This window comes from Myripristis murdjan, chromosome 8 (genome assembly GCF_902150065.1).
Source record: "Myripristis murdjan chromosome 8, fMyrMur1.1, whole genome shotgun sequence".
NCBI classification, from domain to species: domain Eukaryota; kingdom Metazoa; phylum Chordata; class Actinopteri; order Holocentriformes; family Holocentridae; genus Myripristis; species Myripristis murdjan.
In genome coordinates this window covers 13,278,019-13,292,948 of record NC_043987.1, presented here as the reverse complement: position 1 = coordinate 13,292,948, position 14,930 = coordinate 13,278,019, and the positions used below count along the sequence as shown (strand labels likewise).

The following is a 14,930-nucleotide window of genomic DNA, read 5'->3' as shown; positions in this document are numbered from 1 at the left end:
TGACTGATACCATCTAACGGCATTTTACAGTGCCTGAAAATAAACAGTTAGAATTATCCACAGTCAGATAAGTTCTTAAGACATATTTATTATTATGTGAAACACTATCGAATCTCAACAATATCTTCACTCTGTATTTTCACAGAAAATCACACTGTACAGAGGTATCTCAAAACACAGTTTCAAGAATCATAATAAATAAATATGACATTTTCAAAGACTCCAAGCACTAAAACACAAAAGTATTCACCACACACAAATGCTTTCTGCATCAATATGATAATAATCACAAAGTTCATGATCAGACATTTTCTAATTACACCAATAGCTATCTACCTAACACCTACTCACGGCTGTCCATCCATTAATCAACAAAGAAAGACTAATTCTACTTTTATGGCTCAAATCCTATTTCGTTCCAGTTCCCTATTCAGGAACAAGGAATTGTGCTTTTTGCTATTATGTATCTAACCATAACTTTGTACATTGCAGCATAGATTGAGCCACACTGTAATACTAGGTTTAATTTAAGATGTGCAAAATCCTACTTGATGTTCTTCAGCTCTGCAGAGATTATATGAACGTTTTATGATAAACATGTAACTCTAAGCGGAATGAACAATGAAATGGATTCAGACAGATTAATGTTAGGCTAGTCCTTGAATAAAAGTCTTCAGTATTTACTTTTATTTACTATTATTATTCTACGAAATATTAAATAGTTATTACATTTTTTTTTTTTTTTTTTTTGCACAGCAGCAGTAATGCAAAGACTATGGCTGTATCTCCATTTCTTATTTAATTAAATTAATTTAGTTTCTTTGATCTCTTTTTCCCTTGGCTTGGACAGCTGGAATTCAGTCATAGCAGTGGTACATATTGTTTTGGATAAAGAATCAAAAGTATTGTACTGAACACCCAGAAACCATGGAGGACATGAGCACAGTCCTCTGTCCCCACTTACACCACCTTTCTGCGCTGGCCTTCGGTCGACTTCTCCTCTTACACTGCCCATACGTATTTCAAAGCTGTATGAGATGAAAGCAAACTCGAAACAAAAATATAAAAGTGTGACAACAGCAGGAGAAACTCTACTGATGTTGAATTCTAAACTGACCCATCACCTGACTATTGAACACTACCACAAGTGCTGCTATGTCTGAGAAGCAGAAGATCAGATAGGTAAAGGCAACATGGGTAATCTCTCCATCTGGCCGTCCAGGTTTAAAGGTCTAACAAGTCGCCATATTGCTCTTACCTTTCAAATTCTCTTAACTCTACAGGACTGATGATAGTCTAAGGGTAAGTGAGGTTGTGGAGTTCAGCATGAGATTTGATTCAGCTCGGGTCAGGTGCGTCCTACGGCTCCTCCTGTAGAAACCACACCTCGTTGCGGCGTCCGTAAGGTTTGATCGGTGGGTCGTAGCTGCAGCAGAAATACTGTTTGCGTTGAAAGGGGGCAGACTCACCCAGCGTGCGTGTCAGACGCAAGGCCTCCGCTCGGTACTCGCTCTCGCCTGCGTAGCCTCCAAACTGCCTGTGAACGAAAAAGCACGGGAAATGGAAATCTGTGCGCAAAATTGCTGAGCACAGTATTGGGCGAGAGCAAATTAAGTGACTTATTTAAAGGTGCATTACACAGAACTGCAGAGGGTCAATTGGTCATTTCCTATCAGTAAAACCTGCATTGGGACCAGCTCTACACCAAATGCTCTGCAAGAACTCAAAATTGCGAGGAACTTTCTATGCATAGCAGATTGAACTAATTGTAAAGTGCCATACCATTAATTTTAAATGTTTTGCCTGTTTACTACAGTTTGCCCACATTTTTTCCCCAACGTTCAATTTTGCTTAATCTTGAGTCTCCAGCACAGGAAACCACATAGCTATGAGTTCTAAAGGAGATATTTGGGATTCTTGGGAATATTACAGTAGGACACCCATGGGGAGATTTGAGCACACAATATCCCAAATCACCTTATGTTTGGAAAACGACCACACTACACTCTCACACACTGGGACATATCACTGGCTATTGTTTGCTGAACATCTCTGCTTGAAAAAGAGTAATTTTAAGTGAAGCCAAAATGACACCCACAGCGAGTAGACAGTCATGCCGGGCCGCTCTTCAATCCTGATGGCACTGTCGGTGGGACTAGGGGGACACTGCTGGTAGTGAGAGGGGATGCGGATGCCGACTACTAAACGGCGAGACATCACACCATCGTCCCGTGGGTACACTGTGATGGTGATGGGAGCTGCCGTACCCATTGCCTCGCCTGAAGAGATGCAGAGGGTGTCAGAGACAGAAACAGACACAGTGAAAAAGTGAAAAAAAGAGGGGGAACACAGAGGAGGTGCAGTGCAGAAGCTCCACTATCGCCCCTAAAGCAAATTACCACAATCTAAAGGTCAGGGCTTGTGTGATAGCTGAGTTGAGGGGTATACTTAATGTTACAATGAAAATGCCAGCGCCAATATTTCTTTATCCAGGCAGCGCAAATTAGGCCGTATAAATCATAGCTCTATAAATAGCAAATAAAATGAATGGTGTTTCCATGCTGAGGCCTACTTTTTTAAAAAGCACTTATTAGACTCAGATTATATTTTGTCCATTGCTTTAAAGTGGGAGCCTCCACTAAACTTTAGCCATCTTCAGTCAGTTCAATTTATTAACAATACTTTTTCATTTATGCAAAGTAAGGATGATTTTGTCCTAAATTGGAGACACATCTAGGTCCCCCCCCTTGAAGTTCATTCATTTAGCTTTAGAGCTTTGCATGATTGACAGCTATTCATATGACTGTTAACGGGAAACCAAAATAAGGATTCACATTTCAAATGCACCACAGAGAGAAAAAAAAATTATCAGTTTAAAAGGAAAACCCTATCACCAAGGTGAATTAAGGAAATCTGAGAAATACAGACGGAGCTTACTACTTAGCAACTAAAAACTAAAAACTGCTTTCTTAAAGACTGTGAGGAAAAAGATTCAAAGCACTCTAACATCAGTGAGAAAAATAAAATTCTAGTCTTATGGCTTATCATAAATGAAAGATTAAATCGAAGCACAGTGTTTCTATTCCATGGCCTTCATCAAAATCCCATTATGGCTATGTCCTTGAAGATTTGGGCCTATGTTTCTGCTTATTTGTGTGACTAAGAGGCTTTTGGGGGAAAAAAACAACAACTTCTGTGCCATTTATTAGCTGGTGTTGTTGGGAGAGCGTCAGGAAAGATGACAGAAAAGGAGGGGATTGGTCAGGGGCCAGCATTGGCTCTATATGTCATCAGCACAGGATACCTATCTTAGCCCACTGACGTGTTTCCTGATTGGCTTACCTTGTTCATTGCTTCCACCAATGTACATGAGCAGCTTCCTCACCAGCTCCCCTGTCACTTGGTCAAAGGTCCGCCCCTCTGAGGGGATAGCGGCATATTTGGCAGCATCGTACCGCCGTACCTCGTAGCTGACCCCGTCCTAAGGAGGAAAAGGCGGAGGGGAGGGTCTTCAGCATCAGCAATTTAACCACAGCCACCCCCATCTGCAAAAGTGCAGTCATGCATGACTGGACAAATGTAGCAGTTGCTTTTGTGCGTACACAAATACACACAATCACATGCAGAGTTGTTGTCTTCCTGGGAATGAGCGCAGGAGAGAGGTCAAGCTCCAACGTGATTCACCTCTGACACATTCATGTTGACAATCTGCTCCTGGGGACGAAAGCCCTGAACAAGCAGGGTTTACACTCAAGAGGGCTCAATGTGTGTGACTGTGCGTTTGTGAGTGTGTGCACGTGTGTGAAACCATAGTGGGCAGCCAAATAACCCCCCTGCACTGGGAGAGGATGCAGATCAAACATATTTACGCCAATTTGATTCCATATCTTCGTTTTGCTCTGCTCTCTGAACCCTGCAGGGTTCAGTCAACCTACAGAGAATAATGGGCCAAAGATGTATGTTGTTACATAACAGCACACAGGCAAACACACACACCCCCACACACAAATACACACATGCTGGGTTAATATGATGCAACAGTTTTACATTAAATATGATTAAGTAGGGTTAATGTGGATCACAGTCACTGAACTATGCTGCTGAACAATAACCTTAATGAGTTTTGAAGGAATCTTGTCACCATAGGAACCTCAATGTAGCATGTAGGTTTCAAATGAACTGCATTCTTGTTTTGCATTGACCTAGTATACACACATTCACTTGTTGAGCATGATGTACATCTTTTTTTTTTTTTTTTTTTTTTTTTTTTCAGCATGTTACCAGCAGCAGAACAGGCCATATGCTGAGTGCAGGTGTTTCACTTCATATTACTTTCTGCAGCAGGGTTTCAAGGTGTTTTCTGTCTTCACAGAAGGAAAATTTGAACTTCAAAATGTTATGCAACAGATTTTATGTCTTTCCCTTCACTCAAAATAAGCTCTTTTGGTGTGCTGTCCTGTCTTTAAATTTTTTAATGCCTTTCAGTAGCCATATTTGTCCTCCTGAATTATGTAAATGTAGAGTTTTCTTCCACTTTTCCTTGTGAAAAGTTCAAATAAGCCAGTACAGAAGCCACTGAAGTCTGTGCGGAAGTAGTCCTTTAACCAAACACTAGTTTTGTATCTTCATCCCTCGATAAACACGATAATTGTATGCTATCATAAAGTTCTAATGTGTGACAGGTACCCAGGCTCCTACATTGTAATTACTTGGGTCTTGCCTTATAGGGCTTGTCAGCAGCACCACCCATAGCACTACGTTCGGGTGGCAAGCCAAGACACCAGACCACAAGTTTAGTTAAGAAGTGCAATTAATATGTCTGCTGTGAGTATGTCTGTGTATCTGTGTGTGTTTACTTGCTGCTTATGTAGCGATAATTACTCTCTTCCTGAACGGGGCACACAAAAGGTATCATCAACACTGTCACATTTAAATTACCTTGTCATTTTGAAAATAAACAACTCTTACAGTCCATAATACACTACTGAAATCTAAATTTGACTTACTTCTTGTTGTGCTGCACATGTGCGTGCTTGTGTGTGTGGATATGTGCGTGTGTTTGTGTATGTCCTATCACACAGTTCCTCTGTATTCTATGTCAGTTTTAATTAAGAGTGCAGGGTGTCAGAGTCAGGCGGGCGCGCCACCGGTCAGATGACATGCTCTGATTTCAATTCCTGCCATTTAGACATCAATCAAGTCCAGACATTTGACAAACGGGCCACCTTGACCTCTAGGCTGGTTAATACACACTGCTTTTTGGTGATGCTGTTATCAGGAGGATTTTTTTCATTCAAAGCAGTCAGAAAGCATCTGCTCTGCTGAAGTGTCCTTGAGCAAGAGTGAATCCCGGCCAGCTCCAGGGCTGAGGCTGCTCTTTAGCTGAACCTGACCTCTGACCTCCCTGTGAGGGGAATGCAAAAATTCCCTTAGGGGATCAACTAAGTGCCATACGTTAATTATTAACCCTTTTCTCCACCTGTCGAACATCCTCAATTAAATGTTAACCTCTGTCCACATTGATCCCTGTAATATAATGCACTTTGTACTAATAAATGTGAGGTTAAGTCTAATTACTGACACTGTTATTTCTCTGGCTGGAAGTGTATTGCTGTGCATGGACCACTGGCCTCAACAGTCTATTTTTGCTTTTCAGTCTCAGACAATGGTTATTCGTATGGTGTGTCAGAACAGATCTGCCTTTCTGTGGATGTGTGGATAAATGTGTCACTTTGGGTCACTTGATTCCCTGATTGTCTGGTCAGCTGGGCTGAAAGTCCTCTTTGTCTCTGCCTGCCTGCCTGCCTGCCTTTGTTTACTGCCAAAAGTTAACTGTTAGTCAAAAGATAAAACACACAAAGCCAGCGTCAAAGCCTGTGTGTGTACTGTGGCATTACATGACAAGAAGTACATTTACAGTTTGTATACTGTGGGTCAAGAGGAACATATGACAGTAATTCCAAAATAGCAATCAGGCACTGCTCCAGTTAACAGCACACATCATTGGGTTCACTGGAATGATCCCAATGTGTGCGCACTCACTATCACTATACATAAACATGGTGGGAAATACATGCATGTAACTCTCTCTCTCTCTCTCTCTCTCACACACACACACACACACACACACAATCACTGAAAGGAAATGGCATGCCCTTTCCGTTCAGTGACGTCAGTTTTTCACGCCACTTCTTAATCACCGGTGGCCAGTGTATCAGAATACAAACCCCGAGTCCATACCTAAGCTCGTGAGTTAACCGCAAACACGCACACACACGCGCGCGCACACATTATGCCATCATGGCAAAACCAAGAATATTTAGAAGTGACCCACACCAATACAGGACACAATGAAACAATACTTACACTGCGCTGTATATCTATATCTTTATCTATATCTATATCTATATCTATATCTATATATGAATCTTCTTCAGTGAAATTGCAGGTTTGTTGTATGTGACAGGGTTTTATAGGGTAACTGAAGGCTCGGGTACTCAGCATCAACATGACTGTTGGCAGAAGCGCCGTGGCAGCTGGACCTCTGGCTGATTTTGCCCCTTTGCCTCACACTGCGCCACAGCAGGCGCCTTATAGGTCACAAGCAATTAGCTGTGAGACTGACAGTCAAGGTTAGAACATGCGAGGAAAAACACTAACAGGACCAAGGGAGCGTTAAAGAAAAACTGAAGTTTAAGTCTCATAAGTGCTGGATGAAATATTCAGTAACAGGAGGGAAACCTTGCACCTTGACCGGACAGCGGGATTGCGCGCAGGTCAGATGTGCCAAAGCAGACGCGCACGGTCCTCTGTGCATAAGCGCGATCAAAATGATAGAAGTTGTTTCTTACAGGTGACACTCAGCACATTGCCTACCTTTGTTTCGCTGCTGAGCAATTTATATTCCGTCTCTTCGGTGTTCCCGAAGAGCGAGTTCTTTATCATGCCAAACATGTCGCTGCAGCCAGGTCACCTCTCCTCTTAAAGCACCTTTCAGGATGCGACTTCTGGCTCCTTTCGCTTGTTCTGAACAACTTGCTCTCGACTGACAGCTCCCCTGTTTGGTCCAACTCCTGGCACAACCTGGAGAAACAAATTACACTATCCAGATGTTTCTCCTGCACAGAATTGGATGAGAATTTTGCTTGGTTCCCGTGAGGATACAGCTGTGTGTAACTAGTCTTTCACAGGACAGAAGTTGTGGCTGCTGACTCGTCGCTCCTCAGCCGCATCAGTAATAAACAGCATCCACCGTGACCAGCGCTGTCTCCGCCCTCCGTTTCTCCTCTTTCCTCTCATCCACTTGACAGTCACTTATCTCCCCACCTGTCACTGATCAACTTTAATGCACAACATGGAGCATTGTGATGAGAACATATTTTTTTTCTCGGCTTGGTTCATTTAATTGGCGTTAATTGCTCCACCAATAAGTTCAGGTTGCACAGCCATTAAAACACATTGACTTAATGCGGCGCCTTGCTGTGCGATGCGGGATTATGATGTGCTTCAGCTTCCTTTATAAAAATGCACCCCCCCCCCCCTTCCCCCTTTAAAAAAAAAAAAAAAAAAGAAAGAAAGAAAAAAATCAATTCAGTTTTTGTTAGGCTTCCTCTCAGCCTCTGATGTTTGTCATAGCATGCCAGGGCACTGAGATGCATCAAACACTGGGGTGTGGAGAGGCACATTTCTATTCTGCTTCTTGCAGTGTAATTTTTTGACAGTCGCCGTTGGTTTGTCAGTGCGCATTGGACTTTATTTCCCTGGTTGTGTGGGTTTATTAGTGTCGAGTGCTGCGCATGGCTGCATATCTTACTGTGTGTCAGTGTGTTGCTTTGCTTTAGGGCTGGTCTATTTAAATTCACACTGAAGGCCATGTTAGTCACCACTGAAAAGCAAGAGAAAACAAGGAGGGTAAATTTAATGAGAAAAAAAATGGGATTTATACCACTGAGTAAATGCACCTAAGGTACTGATGTTACTGTATGAGGAGCTGTGGATGAAGTGAAATGGCAACTGAGAGTTCATTCCAACTCACTGGATGTTCTCTCTCTCTCTCTCTCTCTCTCTCACACACACACACACACACACACACACACACACACAGGGGAACACAATACAGTAAATCAACTGAGGAAGTAGCTGCCTCAGCTGATTTTTTTTTATGGGTGCTAAGACATTCAGTAATTTTAAGTTTTGAAATGAATTCATACTATAATGTTCACTTTTGCTGTAATGTTGTAATTGATTTACACTGTAGCAAATGTATCCTTTTTGAAAAGCTGACTTTCTACATTTTCTCTAAGAGTCCTTTCTTTCTAAAACCTCTGGCTAACACTTGATTTATTCATTTATTTATTTATTTTAGTCTAAAGGTCAAAAGCACTCTCTGAGCTCACATGTACACACGAGCAACCACTTGATCCTCTCTATTAAATCATATGCCTGGCATATTCAAAAACACATATGACTCGATTTAATTACCCATTTCACCGATGCACGAGCAGGATGTTTGGCAATGTGTTACTACATTACTAATTTGATATCAAGAAAAACCAGAGTCATAACAGTGAAACTGTGAAAATGTATTTACAGTGCTTTTCAACCACTGCTTTTTCTTTATGGCAGTTAGTGGAAAAATACAACCACACAGATAAAAGCAAGCATGGATATACAGATCCAATATGGTACATTTAGAGTCTTATTATAACTTGTTATTTCACTCTCTATCAGAACTCTTGCCTTATATACAGTCAGATCAGATCTTCCTACAAATAACCTTTCCACTAATAATGATACAGAAACAAAACAAACAGCTTGCACAGTCCTTGCTGGTACAATATCCAGTCTTCCATCACCAGACATGGTTCATATATTGATCTTTTTAACCCTTCCAAGTGTCTCCTTTACATGAGGTTAAATTTTTGCAGTTTTGGGTCAAACCCATTAGTTCCACTATATAAATCCAGATAAAACAATAAGAGACAAGTCATTTCTGAAGAATAATTCTGTCTTCAGCCCCGGTTTCTCCCTCTCTCTGACCCTCACTTCTCCCAGCCTTTGCCCCCTGGCTGAGTGGGCAACCTGAGCCCCACCAGGCCGGCCACCTCCTCTGGGGCACGCTCTCCCTTGCCGTGGTAAAGGTTGTGCAGGGCCAGGTGGTTCCTGGTGGAGGCCAGCAAACACAGGTAAGTGTTTGAGGCATGGAGTGCCTCCTGCTGGGCACGGCAGTACCTCTCCCCTGTTACCTGAGGGAGGGATAAGAAAGCAGATAGACAAACAAAATATGAGACAAAATAATGAACTGAATGAAAACTTTAGATAGTACTGGTGTTTCTCAATTATCTGATTACACTGGACCCCTGCCTGTATAAGCATCCCTATTTTTTGCAGCAAAGAGAATGATAAGCTTTATGGACAAACTCCTCAGGTCTGACAGGTGGAGAAGAGTGACAAATCCAGTGGTGCTGACGTAATAACCACACATAAACAAAATGTGCATATATCACAGCCCTTTTCCACAATGTATTTTGATCCATAAGCAATGCAGTGAGCATTTGGTCTAGCCCCTATAGATAATGCCTTTGGGCCTTTTCTAAACTGGGAGGATTACAGGACTGGTAAGCAAGAGTTCCTCCTAGCTATTCTGCTTCAGTGACTTCACATGCATTCAACCAGCCTGGTGAACCGTGCTCTCTGAAGCATGCCGTATACAGGCTGCAGCCTATATGTTTTCCCTATGCCCTTAATTTCAGAAGGCTGAGTAAGCAAGCTACGGACAGATCAGAATCAGAAATCAGAATCAGAAATACTTTATTGATCCCTGAGGGAAAACTGCAGTTGCTCAAATCCTCAAGAGAAGTATAAATATGTAAGCATAACTGAAATTACACGAAACATAAAAACAAACAAGAAACATAAAAATATTGTGAAACATATTTGCAAAAAAGTATGTGCATTATGTATAAATATGTGCATTAATCCTACAATAGTATTACACCAATAAATACAGAAATGGGAAATTGGGAATATGTAAAAAGTATACCTATATCCACAAACCATATATATATATACACCAAGATACTGCAATATTGAATTACTGTAAAGTCCAACAGGTATAAAATTATTGCAACAGTTGAGTAAACAGTTAAACCGTGTACATTTATGCAGTCCTTTACCTCAGGCTATTTGACCCACCATGGGAGGATTATGAACACAGACAGAAAGACGGACACATAAACAGACAGACAGATATACAAAGAGGAAAAGTAGGTCAAACACATTGGTATGGATTGAGTAAAAACAACTCAAGGATTTTATGTATTATATCCCTCTATCTGTAGCTATTATATGGTACAAACCACCCACAATTCAAGTAAGATTAAACAACATTTATAACAACAGAAGAAAGTATTACTTTATTTAAACCTGTAGGACTTGACAACAATTCAACAGTGCAATATCCCTGTGTACATATGGTGTGTATGTACACTCAGTGGCCACTTTATCAGGTCCACCTGTACAACCTAATGCAGCTCAATGCAACGGCTCTGCCTTTTAAGAAAGTTAATAATGCTCACTTTTTGTTGACATTGTGTCAGTTTAATCCTGTGTTTATTATTGAGGTAGTAGTTTGCTGAGATCTTGTACTGCACTACATTATACTGAGAGGTGTTTCTAATTTTTTGTCCTCCCTATTTCTGTACATGAGGGGGACATAATATTAGAAACACCTCTCAATAAAATACAGTCCAGTGCAACAGCAGCACTAAGTATGACTATCAATGCCAAACATGACACTGAATGAACACCTCTATTACTGTGACAAAAACAAAAACCTGAGCATTACAAGCAGCAGGAAAGTAAACTTCATGGCACAGCAGGTGTATTGGATTGTATTAGATTGTGCAGGTGGACCTAATAAAGGGACCACTGAGTGTAGCTATGCCTTACATTTCTTTTTAGTGTATATGCTCACCTTCTTATTCCTGTTTTTATTGCAGTAATATTTTGAAGAATCAATGCTCATATTTAGACAAAATGCACATACTTTTTAAACAACTTTATACATAATGCACATACTTTCTAAATTTCTAAGGTGCATATTTTTATATTTCTTATTTCTATGTCTTGTAATTGAATTCATTTCTTGAGTATTTGTGCAATTGCAGCTGACCCAATTACCTTCTGCATCAGTTCAGCATTTCTGACTCTGTTTAAAGTGACTGATGCTGTCAGGGTCACCACTAGCTAACACTGAAGCCAAACTATGGTGACAACTTAAACTACAATTGATCGGTTTAACATTATGAAGCAGTTTGTGGTGCTTTATGTCTATGTACTATGATAGTCCTTTACCAGATTTGAGTTAGCAGTTTGTCAGTGCTGGGTCTCATCGCCGCTACATGAGCTAACGTTAGCGGGTTAGCTTCCTGCTAACTCTAGGGGACCTCCTGCAAAGCTACGTAGTGTTGCCACGGTCACCTTGCACTGACATTAGTTGCTATAGTTGACAAAACAACACAAAACCAAACGCTGGCTGTTCTGTCATTTCCCCACATGTTTCACGAAGTTCAAACGATATAATTCAGTCAGCATTAGCCTGGTTAGCGGACGTTAGGCAAGCCAAGTGTGCCACATGCAGTCTGCGATCACTGGCTCCTGGCAGTGAGTTAGCTAGCATGGCTGCCACAGGTCAAGTCCAGGTACACACTCAGAGAGCTGCTCACCTTATTTTTACGGAACTGCTCCATGACATAGGCGTAGGCCGGTGACTGCTTGTAATGTGGCCCTTGTATCGCTCGCAGCTCCTTCAATATTCCTCGGCAGGCTCGGAGAGGCGATTGCAGGGCCGCCATCTTTAATGTTGTTGTGTCGCCGTCGAGACCAGGCACGCTCAATCCAACGTCGGTTAATCGATCAGGTTGAATACCGACCAGCAGGCGGCGATGCGAGACTCACTAAAGTCTGACTTGTTTCCCTCAAAGTTAGCTCATTTCCACGGCGTTTTATCACAACGGGTAAGGGTTTTAAAATGTAGGGAATATTAATGACAGTAACTGAACACTAGTGTAAAGGTTCAATAAAACCACGGTTGGGTTCAGTTTGTTTTGTATCAGGGAGAAAAAAAACAACACAACCATTTCCATTTTCTCTGTATTTTCTCTTTTTTTTGCAAAACGATTTTTTTCATTCAGAGATTTGACAAAAGTTTACTTAGACAAAAACAAAAGTAAACAAAACAAGTATAAAACGCTTTCAGTATAGCCATTAATTCATTAGCTAGCTGTGTGGTTGTATGGCTCTCATACAGTGGATGTGTTTGCAACACTGCACTTTGTAGGGTGTATTGAGTATTGAACGTTTTTGTTTGTTTGTTTGTTTTACAGTTTGGGTTTACACCCCTGCTGAATACATACTGTGTACAGGCTGCGCAGTGCAGTGTACTGCTCCTCTCACTAACTTTGACCGAGCACATTTGTGTTCTTTGTAAATTGGGCAAATAGTCTGGTTTATATTTTTAATTGAGCTTCTTGTTTAACCTCTTTTTCATAGAGGAGGCACTACTTCGTACGAGGCACAGAGAGAGATGCCTCTAATTATGATGGGTGGAAACTAAGTTAAACTTGATTTGTGTCTGTACATCATCCAGGATTCATCCTGTTCTTCATCAGCATCCTGAGTGTCTCTGTCATGCCTCTGGTGTCCCACGAGATGGAGGCAGCTAGCAGTCTTCCTCACCTGGTTAGAGAGCAGGTAACAGCTACGTCAGCTGGTGCACATTAAAACTGTAGGGGTATGATATTCCTTCCTTTAACCCTGTTACCTTTAAATTTATGAACATTTTTTTATCAGTTGAGGTCAATTTGACCCCAGTAATTTAAATATCCAGAAAATGATGATAATAATAATAATAATAATAATAATAATAATGATAAAAATGATACCCAAGTTTATGTATCAAATACTTTATGTTTGTTGTTGACAACTAAAATACCCTTTTTAAATAAAATATAACACTCCACCACCCCCCACCCCAGTGCTTATACATTAATGGTCCAACACCACCACCACTACCACCACCAAAATGCCACATTAACTACCAGTGGCTCTACAGGAGTGGTTATGCTCTGTTGGGGCCCTAAAGCAGAGGGAAGTGTTTTGATGATTATACATGGCATGTTATAGTTCCTCAGAGTCATCTTAAACAACTAAAACAAATGTTGGTAAAATGTGATATTTCTTGTGTTTTATACAGCTACAAAAGGTCTGTGGTCAAATTGACCCCAAAGAAACGCTGATGCATAAAAAATGTGTAAAGGACACTGAAAACATATCATCATGTTTATTTTATCTTTACTCTTTTGTCTCAATTAAATTAAGAAAAGTCATGAAATATGAAGCAACACAAAATGTTAATCATGTTTTTAGAAACATTAAAAATCGAATGGGGTCAAATTGCCTAAAAACATGAGAGGAGGGTTAAGCCATATAAAAACTGTGAGTGTGTTTAAAGCTGTAACCCCCCAGTTGCCTCAGTGGAGCAGAACAGGGGTCATCAGCAGAAGGTAGTGGTTGTACCAGGGCTCCCATGTGTGAAGGTGTGAGGCAGGGCTCAGCTGGAAAAGATTTATTTATCCTCCCTGGATAAATAAAGCTTCTGAAAATGTTAACCATAGGCATTTGTCGCCCATATTGCACCCTAATCGTTTTCATTAATTGTTTCTGTTCCTACCACTCGGTGAACAATGGCATTCATCGTTCACCAGTTGTCTGCAATTTAATGATATTGTAAGCACACACCTTTGACTAGTTCAAGGAGCCATCCATGACCTTATGTTAATGCTGCCTCTGCGGCTTATAGCCTGAATGGTGTCATAGATGTATTAAGTGTCCTTGGCCATGCCGGGGCATCATTAACTTGGACTCTACATCTTCAGCCTTACTAAAAGGTAATTTCTCAGTCCATTATTCGTCAATGGAGCAGCGCTTGTCCAAAATGTTGCACCACTCAGTCCTACATTTCCTACCTGCCAATGTAAACACAATTGAGTATGATTGTGTGTTAAACAATTACCGTCTGAAAAACGAGCGAGCAGAGGAGACAGCGGGGGCCCGGGAGATTCATAATCTCATTCCCTTTCAGGATCTCTCTTTCTCTCTCTCTCTATCTGCTAGAAAATAAGTACTCTAATGTAGACACAAAGCACATTCTGATGTTTATGTGCCAGATTTGTACCCGTAGTAAATTTCAGGACTGTCAAGTTTAAGGTTTACGAATATCTGCCAGCGCTTAAATGTCTTTATTTGCTTGTCAGTTCAGTGCAATGCGACCATTACACGTTTCAGTAAATGAGACTCCTGGCTCATGTCGTTCCTAAAAGCAGAAACTGGGTCAAATACAAAGCACCTTTCGCGGGTTGTAGTATTCAAACTGATCCATCATGGGTTTTCGGATTGCATTTCACAATTTAAATTTCAAAGTTCTTTTTGATGACTTATCTCTGCTTGCCATTAGCTTTGACTTGACCACTTGGGAGCGGTGTTGTGTCACCATGGCAACACTGAGTTTGGCTGAGGACAAAATGCAGGGGAGAGGATCAGTCTGCCTTCACAACGCCGACAACAAGAATTGAAATTCCTTTAATGCGTTGCCTGATGCCTTCACAAAATGGTGTGGAGCACAAAATAAAGCGGAGGGAATATCACAACGCTTCGTCCCGTGGATAATAAAACGCCGCTTTCAAATGAAAACCCTAGCAAAAAGCTCAGGCTATTCTGTTTTATCTAGAATACAGAACATTTAATAATCTCACAGGTATAGTAAGGAGATTAGAGTAATGTCAGGCAAGAGCTAACATTTTGCAGCGTCTTAAAGGTGCACCATACACCTTTAGACTCCCACTGAGAGAAACGAGGAGTAAGCATGTAAT

The 14,930-nt window shown here is 41.1% G+C and overlaps 2 protein-coding genes across 3 annotated transcripts; both read right to left on the bottom strand.

The window, feature by feature from the left end:
• Positions 1-68: 68 nt before the first annotated feature.
• LOC115363812 (heme-binding protein 1) lies at positions 69-7,473 on the bottom strand. The gene is made up of 4 exons (XM_030058131.1): positions 6,877-7,473; positions 3,343-3,481; positions 2,099-2,279; positions 69-1,537 (listed from the first exon to the last, which is right to left on the bottom strand). Exons 1-4 carry the CDS (start codon positions 6,952-6,954, stop codon positions 1,360-1,362), a joined length of 576 nt encoding a protein of 191 aa, XP_029913991.1. The 5' UTR covers positions 6,955-7,473; the 3' UTR covers positions 69-1,359.
• A 1,088-nt stretch (positions 7,474-8,561) lies between these two features.
• On the bottom strand, positions 8,562-11,909 carry fmc1 (formation of mitochondrial complex V assembly factor 1). Of its 2 annotated transcripts, XM_030059047.1 has the most exons (3): positions 11,727-11,909; positions 10,176-10,181; positions 8,562-9,245 (listed from the first exon to the last, which is right to left on the bottom strand). In XM_030059047.1, the coding sequence occupies exons 1-3, from the start codon at positions 11,853-11,855 to the stop codon at positions 9,042-9,044; spliced, it is 339 nt and encodes a 112-aa protein (XP_029914907.1). In that variant the 5' UTR covers positions 11,856-11,909; the 3' UTR covers positions 8,562-9,041. The 2 variants fall into 2 exon arrangements, with proteins under 2 accessions (XP_029914907.1, XP_029914909.1); XM_030059049.1 differs by lacking the exon at positions 10,176-10,181 and having other exon boundaries at positions 11,727-11,897.
• Positions 11,910-14,930: the final 3,021 nt, after the last annotated feature.